This window comes from Strigops habroptila, chromosome 11 (genome assembly GCF_004027225.2).
Source record: "Strigops habroptila isolate Jane chromosome 11, bStrHab1.2.pri, whole genome shotgun sequence".
In the NCBI taxonomy this organism is placed as follows: Eukaryota; Metazoa; Chordata; class Aves; order Psittaciformes; family Psittacidae; genus Strigops; species Strigops habroptila.
This window is the reverse complement of record NC_046360.1, coordinates 16,882,004-16,894,455: the sequence shown is the minus strand read 5'-3', so window position 1 is coordinate 16,894,455 and position 12,452 is coordinate 16,882,004. Positions and strand designations below refer to the sequence as shown.

Below are 12,452 nucleotides of genomic sequence, written 5' to 3'. Positions count from 1 at the left end.
AGCAGCTTGAGCAGACGTCTTAAAGAACTACCCCCAAAGCTTGCTTAGAAATGGTAACATTTCTGATTCTTAAACTACAACAGGACATAAAATTTCACATCAACAATAGCTTTTCCTATTATCTGTGGGATCAAATAAGCCATAAATTCCTCCAGCATTAGCTACACAGATGAAAGCAGCTATTCTCAGTCAAATCACGGCACAAATGGATATGAAAACATAGCAAAGGGAAGAGAAATAAAGAAGGGATTCTACAGTACATACATTCTGGTGGAAGTCTGTTCTTTCTAAAAGCAAGTCTTTCGGTTTTCTTTCTGCTTTCTGCCAAACTAAACAGGACTCCGTAAACATACTGACGAACTGGCCTATAAAGGAGAGCAGCAGGAGGCAGGTCTTTGTTGGCTTCATCTTCTATAGAAACAGCAATTTTGATTTCACCCTTTTGCATGAAAGAAAGCAGAAAAAGATGACGTTAGAGTGCACAGGAAGCACTGAGGTATGCATGGTAACCAAATCAGCTCTACTATAAATCCCATCTAGTCAATACAAACATGATTCAGCAATAAGACGGATCTTAGGTACATGAAGGTAACACCAACAGAGGATTTCCATGCATCCAACTTGCCTTCCTCTAGTAAGTCTCCAGGCTCTGATCATTCTTATGCTTTCTTCATTTTTGTCTTCATTTCACACCTCTTTTTTTTCTTTTGCCTGGACTCTCTGTAGGTGAGGATTACCTAAATAGTGATCTTCAAATGTGGATACTTTGAAGAGTGAAACAGCGCACGTGAATGCAGTACTGTGCTTTTACACAGTCAGAGCCCATTTGAAACTGATCTAGATTTCACGCAGTCATTTAAAAAAAATACTAATGCTGTCTAAGAATCCCTGTTTGGCGCAAAGATTTAAAACGCTATTGGGGACTCGCTGGAAAAAACATTATGAGAAGACCTGGTCAAAAAATCATAGCTGGGTTTGAATGTGTACAAGGAAAGCTTTAGCATTTTATACTTTTTCAGAAAAAAGCATGAGAGAACCCTCTCTCAAAACAGCAGCAACATTCTGTGTTTTCTGTGTCTGCACTTCCAACCATGTTTAGATTTTCTTGGAAAACGACTGACTTCACTGCATCGCTCCCAGGTGCCAGCCTTCATTTCCAGCACTCTCAAGCACTGCTCCATTTTGCTATTTTTCACTTAACCCAGGCCCTACATTTAAGCTGTCCCACCAATGAATATTGTAGGTAACATCCTGGAGTGATTACATGAGGGTATTGTCAAGTTGAACTCAGACAACACTACAATAGGTGTAAGGTTATGCCTAAAAGGTGTCTCTCTCTACATAACAGCAACATAAACTGGAACACTTCTACGTGCCAGTTTCTAAAGAATCCCATAATTATTCAATGAGATACCCGTCAGTGTACTCATGCTGTACTTTAGGTCCCCTGTGCATACTTGTGCAAAAGCATTTCAGATAGTAAGGAAAGAAAAACAGTCTTAAGTAGTACTGATTTATTTTTTATGCAGCCATCTCTAGGTTGACTCTTTCTCTCTGTTAGGAGAAGGTTTCGCAAATGCAGGTATTTAATTTGTTTCCTCCCATTGTGAGATATGGTACACCAAGTTGGGTGGGAGTGTTGATCTGCTGGAGGATAGGAAGCTCTGCAAAGGGATCTGGGCAGGCTGGATCCATGGGCTGTGTATTAGGTTCAAAAAGGCAAAGCGCTGGGTCCTGCACTTGGGCCACAACAACCCCACGGAACGCTCCAGGCTTGGGAAGAGTGGCTGGAAAGCTGCTCATGGGAAAGGACCTGGGGGTGCTGACTGACGGAGCCAAACATGAGCAGCTTGTGCCCAGGCAGCCAAGAAGGTGAAGAGCATCCTGGCCTGTATCAGAAATAGCGTGGCCGGCAGGACCATGGAAGTGATTGCCCCCCCGTGCTGGGCACTGGTAAGGCTGCACCTCGAATCCCACATGTGTCAGTTCTGGGCCCCTCACTACAAGAGAGATATTGAGGTGCTGGAGCAGGGCCAGAGAAGGGCACCGGAGCTGGTGCAGGGCCTGGAGCACAAGTGTGATGAGGAACGGCTGAGGGACCTGGGGGGGTTTAGTCTGGAGAAGAGAAGGCTCAGGGGGGACCTTCTCGCTCTCTGCAACTGCCTGACAGGAGGATGGAGCCAGGAGGGGGTTGGTGTCTACTCCCAAGGAGCAAGTGACAGGACAAGAGGAAACAGCCTCAAGCTGCGTCAGGGGAAGTTTAGGATGGATATTAGGAAAAAATTTCCTCACCAAAAGGGTTGTCAACCATTGCAACGGGCTGCCTAGGGCAGTGCTGGAGTCACCGTCCCTGGAGGTATTTAAAAGACATGTAGATGATGTAGATGTGGCAATTAGGAACATGGCTTAGTGGTGGGCTTGGCAGTGTGGGTTTACAGTGGGACTCAATGATCTCAAGGTCTTTTCCAACCTAAATGATTCTGTGATTAAACATCAAGTAGTATTTAAATGTACTAAGAATATTTGGCTATGCACAGTGTGAAACTCAAATGGGATCAATAGTCTTCATACACCTTTTGATTCTTCTCCACTTTTCTTTGATAAAGAAACGTAAGAACATGACAACACTGTGTGGTGCAAAACGCACACAGGAAAATAGGAAATCCAAACATCAACTTGATGCAGAAACTTTTTTTTTAATGGATTTCAGATCTCCACTACAGTGGGGATTATTATTGTCCTGAAGCAGATTGTTAAGATGAATATAAAGGAACAGGCATGTGGACAGTGCCATTTTGCTAGATGCTGTGCAAATATGTACATTGAATGGGCTTGACATATGAGAACCAGGACTAAGGTGTTTTGATCACTGAAGAGGAAGGAAGAAGATTAAAGGTGCCTCATTCATGGACTCATCTGTTTGCACTTAAAAGGAACAATGAACTTGGGCCTTTTGAGATTAGACTGAGTCAAATACAGAGGTGTGCAGGAACACCACTGCTCTGGCTCCTTCCTGACTCCGCACAAAACAGCCTTCAGCAGCTCCCAGACACACTGGGGCAGGTTACCACTGCCTACTTCTGTGAGAAGCTCTCCCACTGCTTTTCAAGGTGTCCTTATGTGACCATTAAGATTTTTTTTTACTGGACACATTGAGCAGAGTCCTAGGCTGTGTGAAAACGCTTTGCAGCTTACCCACGATCTGAAGGCTAGCACATAATATAGCCAAAGAACAACAAAATAAGCCATCAGAAACATTCTGCCAAACTAAAATTAACAAAAATTCAGATCATCATCGAGTTCCTCTGTAATTACATTCCAGGATTATACAAACGGGATTTCTCATAGCTGCTATGTTTCGATCAGGGCTAGCTACCAGGGACAGGAAGGATCAGGTTGTGAGGGAAAACAATCTAAGTGGTTTTGAACACTGAAAATAGAAAAGACTTGGCACAGACACCAGAGCACATCCGCAGGAGTTCTCAGATGGAAACGAACTCTATACAAACACACACACACATATATCTATCTATATCTCTACACACATAGATACATAAAAAAAATATTAATTTTGTGAGTAAACACTTCTAATTACAATCATCTATTTACTGGAAAAATGTACCAGACAGATCAGTGGTTAGGAAACAGGAGAAAAGATTGTTAGCAGCACTAAAAATGGACCCAAACTCAAAAGCATGAAAAATTATGTATATTTATGATATTCTTTAGCCAGAAAAGCAAGTGCAATTATCTTTACAGAATCATTATTTCACAATACCTCACTTTTAAATGTCATACCTTGGTTAGGACATGGAAGATGTAAGGATACATTAACCCCTTCTTATGCCTGTGTTCTGCCACTCTTAATACTTCAGGTGCTACAGGAGGTAATGGAGGGGTAGTAATATCCATGTGGTTTCTGGTGGGCATTGACAACAGGCATGGGATTTGTGGATTACTGGTTTGATTCCCTTTGACATCGGCTGCCTGACTTCCTGAAGAAGCACTAGAGGAACCTTCTGCCTGTAACAGAACATACAAAATCAAGTGCTTTTGAACATGTACAGAAACATGACAGGAGATAAGCCAAGAGAAACTGCAAGTTTCCTTCTTCATCCATAATGAGAATAGCAAGTCTTCCAATCATGTTGTACCAGTGTGTAGAATACACTACCCAAAGCTGGCTACAAGATTTCCAGAAAATGCAAGGTTTCAGCCACTGTTTGCTGAATAAATATTATTAACTGCAACATGCAGAAAGGGGACTGATGACCTCTTAATTAAATGTGAATAACCTCGTATCTAGAGTATTTCCAAGATCCTACCAACTACATGGGTCAACTGACAGTCACCAAGCCTGTAATTCCTCTAGACTTCCATTAATACATCCCTTCTCAGTTTGCATTTCAAAAAGAAGCAGGAAAAACTACACCTTTCAATTTAAAGACATTTATAGACATTTTATTATTATAGACTATATAGTGTATGAACTTAGAAGTCTTGTAAATGTGTTGGTTTTTTTAAATATAAAATTCTTTTGTCTGAGATGATGATTGTAAGAGAAAACGGCAACGTGTTCTTACTGCACCATTAACGTGGCATTTTACTCTCTAGAAATGTAGTTCACAAACTTATCAGGAAAAATGTCAAAATTATACCATAAACTTCCTGGTGAATAAGCCTTTTGAAAGCATTTATGTTGTATTGCTCACAAATGCTACCAAGAAAAGCAGTTAATTCCTAAAAATCCTTGTCTTCAAAATGGAAAGCTGTTTGTACCTTCAGAGTTCATACTAGTTTCATGCCTATAAACTATCATAGTAATATTAAAAACTTCGAGACTGAAGTTTCATTTATTCTCTTGATGATACATCATGCATGAGTAAAACACCTGGAACCAAAATGGCCCAAGCCATGAAATCCCACAGAACAAGGTACATAAAAAACAGACCCAAGCAAGCTCAGCTTATTCACTCTTCTGAAAAATACAAACCTGCATGTAAAAACCTAAACATACACACCCCCTCCAAAAACCTTCTAGAGAAAGGTCCATATTAGTAAAAACATGCTAAGCAAAATATCAAAGGGGCAACATTATTTTCAGATGACATTTTAGGCACACGATCAATGAGGATGTTACTAGAAGAATATATTTCATATATGTTAGAGCTGGTAATCTAGATTTTTATTTACAAAAATGAGAATACACAGAAGAAATGGTTAAAACCTGTAAAACAGAATACTTCTAACACAACATACTAATATAGAATGATTTATAAACACATGAGCTATCACAGCTCTATTAATTCTGTATTATATTATCAAATACATATAATTTTAAAGATTTTTGTCCCTGTCTTCTACCACCCCAACAACTCGAAGTCAGTGATACTGGACCCCAAAGAAAAGTTTACAGACTGCTGATTACCGAGGGCACAGAGTGAAGACGACAAAACTGACAGCAACGCTTTCCCCGTTTGCCAGGTTGTCGTGGAGCTGCTCCAGTGATAATCACAGAATCCCAGACTGGTTTGTGTTGGAAGGGCCTGTAAAGCTCATCCAGTTCCAACCCCCTGCCACGGGCAGGGACACCTTCCACTAGAGCAGGTTGCTCCAAGCCCCTGTGTCCAACCTGGCCTTGAACACTGCCAGGGATGGGGCAGCCACAGCTTCTCTGGGCACCCTGTGCCAGCACCTCAGCACCCTCACAGGGAAGAGCTTCTGCCTCAGAGCTCATCTCAATCTCCTCTCTGTTAGGTTAAAGCCATTCCCCTTGTCCTGTCCCTACAGGCCCTTGTCAAAAGCTCCAGATCTAGTTAGCCCCTGTTAGGTATTGGAAGAATATTGGTATTCAAATACCTAAGCTGAGAAGCTACCATAGTTTAAAGTTTGGGGTTTCTTTCGTTAATGATATACCTCCACCCGAATGAGGTGAGCATACCTCTGTCATGTGTAATCACGTGCTGAGACAACTACAAGCAAGGGATCTTGACATTTAAGTAAAGTGAAAGGAGCGTCAAACTGCTGCTAGCTGTCTGATCTATGCCAGACTTTCAGCACTTTAGCTCAGAAACTCACATAGCTCTTTCAGTTGAAATCTTCAGGAAATACTTTTTTTTGGCATCATTAACATATACTTCACTACAATAACGAGTTCATCTACAAAATGTACTCATAACTCTCCCTATCACGCTCAACAGATGCAACTGTCTTCTCCTGCTACTGAACTAAATATTAAAATACTGAATTGCTATTAAAAAAAGCACAGGCAAGTAAAACTCACAAAGATTTATCCATGAAGTTGGAGGCATTTAAGCTGCACTGCAAGCATACAGCTATTGGGAAGCTGAGTGGCTGCTCACACAGCTGGAATTCAGTGTGAAAACAGGGCTGCAGCTGGGATGAAGCACTAGCCTTCATACATGGCCCAGCATACAGAGAAGAAAGGAATAGGTCAAATTAGCATTTGCATATGGTGACTAATCCCCAGGCAGATACAGTTATCGTACGGGGCGTAGTCTGCAAAAATAATAACCACTGATGGATGATATCATCAGCTTGATATTTTAAGCACAAAGCCCAAGTTTACTGGAATTTCTATGCCAAAGGTACATGGAAAATGTTCTGTTTGCCTGCAGTGTAATTCACTCATGATTGGGGTTTTTTGACACAAAGTTAAGAGTTGAACAGTTCCAGCACAAAGATGCAGAGACATTTAGTGCAAATGCTTGGAATGTTCTTTCCAAGCACAGTTCAACCTTGAAATACAGACCATCATACTCTTTCATTTGGCAATGGGTTTAGATATTGAAGAAATTTAATAGGATAATGTTACGTCTTTAGCAAGGGTTTAGTTATCCCATCCTTCCTTAGTTATGTAGCAATACATTCTGACCGGTCCCATGGAGCTGCTTTTGCATCTATTATGTGAAAACCCTACCAGGTGGTTATAACGGACTTCCACTCCTCAGCTGAGTTTTAATACAATGGTCTGTGGCTAACACTGAAATGTATGTTAGAGCTGCTCTTACTTCACTGTAGGTTATACAAAACGGACTCTGAATCCACAGACACTTACACCACTGTAATCCTTAGGAAAAATCAAACCAATGCACTACTGTAAACACAAATACCAATATCTAAGGATGAGAGTGTTAGCTAAGGAGTATACAAGTGTACTGTTTTCTATGTACTATTTTCTAACACACCCTATTTAATTTTCATGTATTCACTACAATACTCCTTGGAAAACTTCTGACTGTCCTTTAAAGTTCTTGTTTTGTAATTCACCAAATCATGCAAAAGTTTACACTAAATCCTACAGATCAATACTGAAAATTCTACTCAGACTTTTCTGTCTAGCACAAAAGAGTAAGTTGTGATGTTTGGAACTCCAGGAATTACCTTTGTTTGGTCTCCCAGCTCTCCACGTGTTTGACTTTCTGACTGGGCTCCTGGTTTTTCCCAGCCAATTTTGTTCCCACTGACATGGCTGAAGGACAACACAAAGAACAACATCGTATTAAAGTGCTGCTGAAGACAGAGTGGAATAAATCCTTGGTGATCACTAGTGGAACTATGGGGCCAGAGACCCAGGGATGCTATGTATTAGAAGTGTCAATTTGTAAGAGTCTTGAAGAGACTTTAATACCAACATTCATTGATTTACAGTATGTCAACGTTCAGGGTGTATTTAAAGAGCTACATATTACAGTGACTAAATGTTCATGCAGGAAAAATTCTTGATTGAACTTTAAATATTTGTCACTATGTGAAGTAATTTCCCGCAAACTGTGATATAGAATCATAGAATGGTTTGGGTTGGAAGGGACCTTCCAAAGGTCATCTATAAAGACACTGTATAGATTTCAGTTTCTAAGCTTACTCAAAACTTACTGCATAGAATGTGAGGCAACACTATCAAAAACACTGAAAAATATCTTTTGTTGTTTTTTCTAAAGCAGATACATTTCCAGTTCTATGCTGCATGGGAGCCATGCAAACATGCTTGATTTACTAAGCAGAACACCTGATAATATTCAAAGTTGACAGACTGCACCAAAAAAGCAAAGTCCAAGCCATCACACATTATTGTAGACATATTCAGAATTTACTACCCAGTAGTAACAGACTATTATGCACAGCACCAAACTTTCAGAAGCACTCACAGACCTGCTGATGTCCCAAGGCTGTGATTCTCACACCATAAGCCACTACCCCTAATGAGACAAAGTGAAACACAAACTGCCTCTGTTCAGGGCTCCTTTTTGTGGGTCGGGAAGCAGTAGTTAAAGTCTGCATAACTTCACTGCCAAGGACAGACAAGACGATCTAGTGCCAGTCAAAATACTCCTGCAGTAAATAAGGCACCTTAGTAGAACAGAGCAAAACCCTTTTCCCTGCTGCTTTGTTCCACACACAGCCTGGCAATGAGGGCTTGAGCCACTATCCTGAAGGGTGAATTTCTGACATTCACACCAGGTTTCCTTGCAAAGCCACATTAATCCCAAAACTTAAGTAGTGTACACACTACAAATTCAGTGAAGTTTTAATGAATAATACTGTGAAGTAGGAATATTTCTTTTATACAAAGAACTCGAAGGCTTTATGACATTTACAAATCTCAGTGTCTCCTTCTTTCAATAGAACATACGAGCAGAAATGGAAAAACACCCAAAGTTATTTGGATTTGGATTTCTGCTTGTTAAGGAACACTGTGACCAGAGAGAGCAGCCATAGTGTTTGCAGTCACAGTAACGTTAAACTATTTTTTTAAGGCCTATCCTACCACTAATTTGCAGATTTCTTACTTTCAGGATACTGCTGAATGATTTTGAAAGTAGATTTATCTTAACAGAAGCCAAGTAAGAAAACATCCTCATGGAAAACTTACTTCACTGCACCTCCATTGCCTTCATCGTTGTCGGAGGACGAAGATGTAGAAGAGGCAGGAAAGTAGGTTGAATCCACATGATTAGGGCTTCCACTCTGAGCTGGATTGATTGGAGAAGATCGTTCATACAATGGTGTATGTTTTCCTTCATGAGGAATGTTACTGTAGTTGTTCTGCTCAGAAAGACTTTTTCCACCCGTTTCCAAGGTGATGGCTGGCTCAGAGAGACTATACGGGTATGGACCCTGGCCTTGGGCCCCACCCTGGCTGGACATCTGCTGAGCCTAAAATAAAGTGATCTTTCTTAAGTGAAGGTATCAAAAAGGCTTTTCATCTAACACAAACTACATTTTCCAAATGTACACATTAAGACTCAGCCATCTTGGACATGTACAAAAATTGTGCTACCAGAGTCTGTAGATCACTATAGTTCCAGACTCAGAATTCAATCAGTGAATGCTCATGCTAAGTTAGATACACCTTTCCCACCTTGATTTTAGTTTGATGAGCACAGCAGGCTTCTGCCAAGAAGAAGGGCGGAGGGCTAAACTTACCACAGGTTTTGCTTGTAGTGAGGTCTGTGGAATGTTAAGCATCTGAGAAGGAACATATGGTGGCACTATCCCAGGCATACCAAACTGATTTGGTCTGGCTGCTATATTGCAAACAGGGATGGGGAAAAAGAAAAAAGAAGAAAAAGCCAAACGCTCACTATTTGACACAAATGTTATCCTGTTAATCTTTTTGCTTCTATGGTTTACTTATTCATCTTCTGTTAGCATTACTGCTTTCTAGCATGCCTTTAAGTCAGTTTTATTCATCTTTGCCTTAATAAATACTTTGTAGCTTGTGAAGCCTCTGTTGCTTGTCTCACCTCCTCTCAGTTCATTACTGCACAGTTCTGTTCTACCTGGGTATCAAAGGAAGCTTAATAGGAAAAAGCCTCAGAGCTGTCATAATGAAGAAGCTGGCAAAACTAATGTCACAGACACTATCATTTGAGTATCTGATCTAGAGTAGCCTTAATGCCCTTTAATGCAGGTCTTTGAATGTAAATACAGACACCCATTACCCCCCCAAAAAACAGAAGAAAAAAAAATAAATCTGTATTAGTGTTACCCAGTGAGGCAACTGAAAAATCTTTAGGAGATTTCAGCTCAAGTTAGTTTTAGTATTAAGAATGAGGTGTGTAGAGTAAATCTTGTGTCCATACAGTTGATTTGTAAGCCTGGAGAATAACCTGCAATGCCAGAACTATCCGTGGTTGCAATTTCAGCAGGTATGCTATGACATCAAAGAAAAAAAATCAAAGGCTATAAAGGGATTTCTACAACGTGTCAGGTGAATCCAGTGAGAAACAGGAAATGTGTTTTACAGAACAGAAACAGGAACTATCTCCATGACTGGAACCAGTAACCAGACATGAGTTGCTTACAGCACCATACTCTGCAGTGTCCAATGCCAGAACCAATGCAGCAATAGCTAAGAGGAAAATCAGTCCAGGTTGTTCTCTTTTTGGGGAAGAAACACAACCTCTGCATGTATTATATGAAAACCTTCCTTTGAAATCTCAAACAACAGCCAATGAAAACTGCCAAAGAATATGAACATTTTTACAAGAACCTGCTAATAATACTATTTCTGGTTTAGGATTATCGCAGGTTTTAGTTCAAATGAAGAGTCGTATTTCATTACTTACCTAGGTAATGTGGTGGATGAAATGGCATAGGTTTATTAGTTGCTGAGTAATAAGCAACTGCTCTCTTAAATCGAGTAACTTTGTCATCTGTTCTAGACTAAAATAAAAAGAAAAGATGTGTCAGGCACAAATCCAGGCATATCACCTATAGGTCAGCACAGTACTACAGTTAACATGTACTGCATCACATAGGGGATTAATGCCTAGTGACCCTTGGGACTACAGCACTACTACTGTACAAGAAATATGTCAATCCATGTAAGGATAAAGCTTGAAAGTATCGCCTTCATGTGCCACTGACTCTCAATGACAGTGCACAAAGACAGACTACAAAAACCATTGGGTTATCAAAATGCCTTTGATTATCAAGAATTTAAAGCACTGAGGGTAAATGCAGTATTTTTACCTTTGGAAAGTAAAATTAGGGTATCTAAGACACTGCATATACCAAAAGATTCCTATTATCAACTGATGCAAACCACTATGATTATAGGATGCAATTCCTCAACACAAAGGTATAACACCATTGGTTTAAAAAAAACCAAAACCCACAAACCCAAAACATATTTTGTGTTATACTTTACCTGTGAATGTTGAAAAACATCTTTTGCTATGGCATCCAGATCAGTGGTGTCCTGAATGTTACGGACGTAGTCAGCGACGGCTTTGATCACTACGTCACACGGTGGTAAAACTAACTGGTGAGCACGTACCTGTGCAAATAAACACACAGGCCAGTGTGAACCAACAGCGGCACACAGGAGACATCGCTTACACAGCAGAGAATTAAACTGGTTATTTACTGAAAACATCAGCTCTGGGGGCAACTCCACAAGAGGGACGTGGAGCTGTTGGAACGAGATGCTGCGAGGGCTGGAGCAGCTCTGCTCTGGAGCCAGGCTGAGAGAGATGGGCTGGGTCAGCCTGGACAAGAGAAGGCTCCTTAAGGGGAGACCTTAGAGCAGCTCCAGTGCCTGAAGAGGCTCCAGGAAACCTGGTGAGGGGATTTGGACAAGGGCCTGGAGGGACAGGACAAGGGGAATGGCTTTAACCTGTCAGAGGGGAGACTGAGATGAGCTCTTAGGCAGAAGTTCTTCCCTGTGAGGGTGCTGAGGTGCTGGCACAGGGTGCCCAGAGAAGCTGTGGCTGCCCCATCCCTGGCAGTGTTCAAGGCCAGGCTGGACACAGGGCCTTGGAGCAACCTGCTCTACTGGAAGGTGTCCCTGAGGGAGTGGAACTGGAGGAGCTTTAAGGTCCCTTCCAACCCAAACCACTCTGTGATTCTGTGATTCTATGATCCTATATGGGGTATAGAAACTTCAGGTCAAGCAACCACCATGGACCATTACCAAATTCAAAGCAGTGAGCAGTGCTGTGAGCTGAGTGTGAAGAACTGCTCAACCATGGGCAGACTCTGCTCCTTTCCCCCTGAGCTGCACAATGAGTGCACTCAGCGGGGCAGCAGAAGCTCCAACTGCGTGTCTTAAATTGCAGAGGATGCCTGAAGATTTTCTAAAACTCCTGCCTGGAACCTGTGTCCAGCTCTGGAGCATCTGTCCTTGGGGGCAGCCAGGGTTTGCTTTTAACATAGTTTAATCTGCCTATTTGCAAAAATCAGTGATTCAAGACTTGACAGATGATTACTATTATTTACCAGTTCTATTTTTGAAGATAATGAGAACATGTGAACAATATTTATTTACCTCTGCATTCTACACAGAGGTATCATACTTCACTAGAAAACACTGCAATTCAGTCTCGTCAGAAACGTTTATGCAAAATTCTGATTAATACTTCGTAAGTTTTATCTTTGCAACTTCAACATCTGCACTACAATCCCTATTTTATATGGAGTCTACC

The 12,452-nt window shown here is 41.1% G+C and overlaps 1 protein-coding gene across 2 annotated transcripts in view; it reads right to left on the bottom strand.

The window, feature by feature from the left end:
• FAM120A (family with sequence similarity 120A) overlaps positions 1-12,452 on the bottom strand; it is a 53,922-nt gene that overhangs the window by 23,551 nt on the left and 17,919 nt on the right. For both annotated transcript variants that reach the window (XM_030502155.1, XM_030502156.1), the window contains exons 4-10: positions 11,177-11,305; positions 10,593-10,689; positions 9,448-9,548; positions 8,894-9,177; positions 7,405-7,492; positions 3,799-4,023; positions 265-439 (exon numbers count right to left, since the gene is read on the bottom strand). In XM_030502155.1, the coding sequence (XP_030358015.1) occupies positions 265-439; positions 3,799-4,023; positions 7,405-7,492; positions 8,894-9,177; positions 9,448-9,548; positions 10,593-10,689; positions 11,177-11,305 (1,099 nt within the window). The remainder of the gene's footprint in view (positions 1-264; positions 440-3,798; positions 4,024-7,404; positions 7,493-8,893; positions 9,178-9,447; positions 9,549-10,592; positions 10,690-11,176; positions 11,306-12,452) is intronic.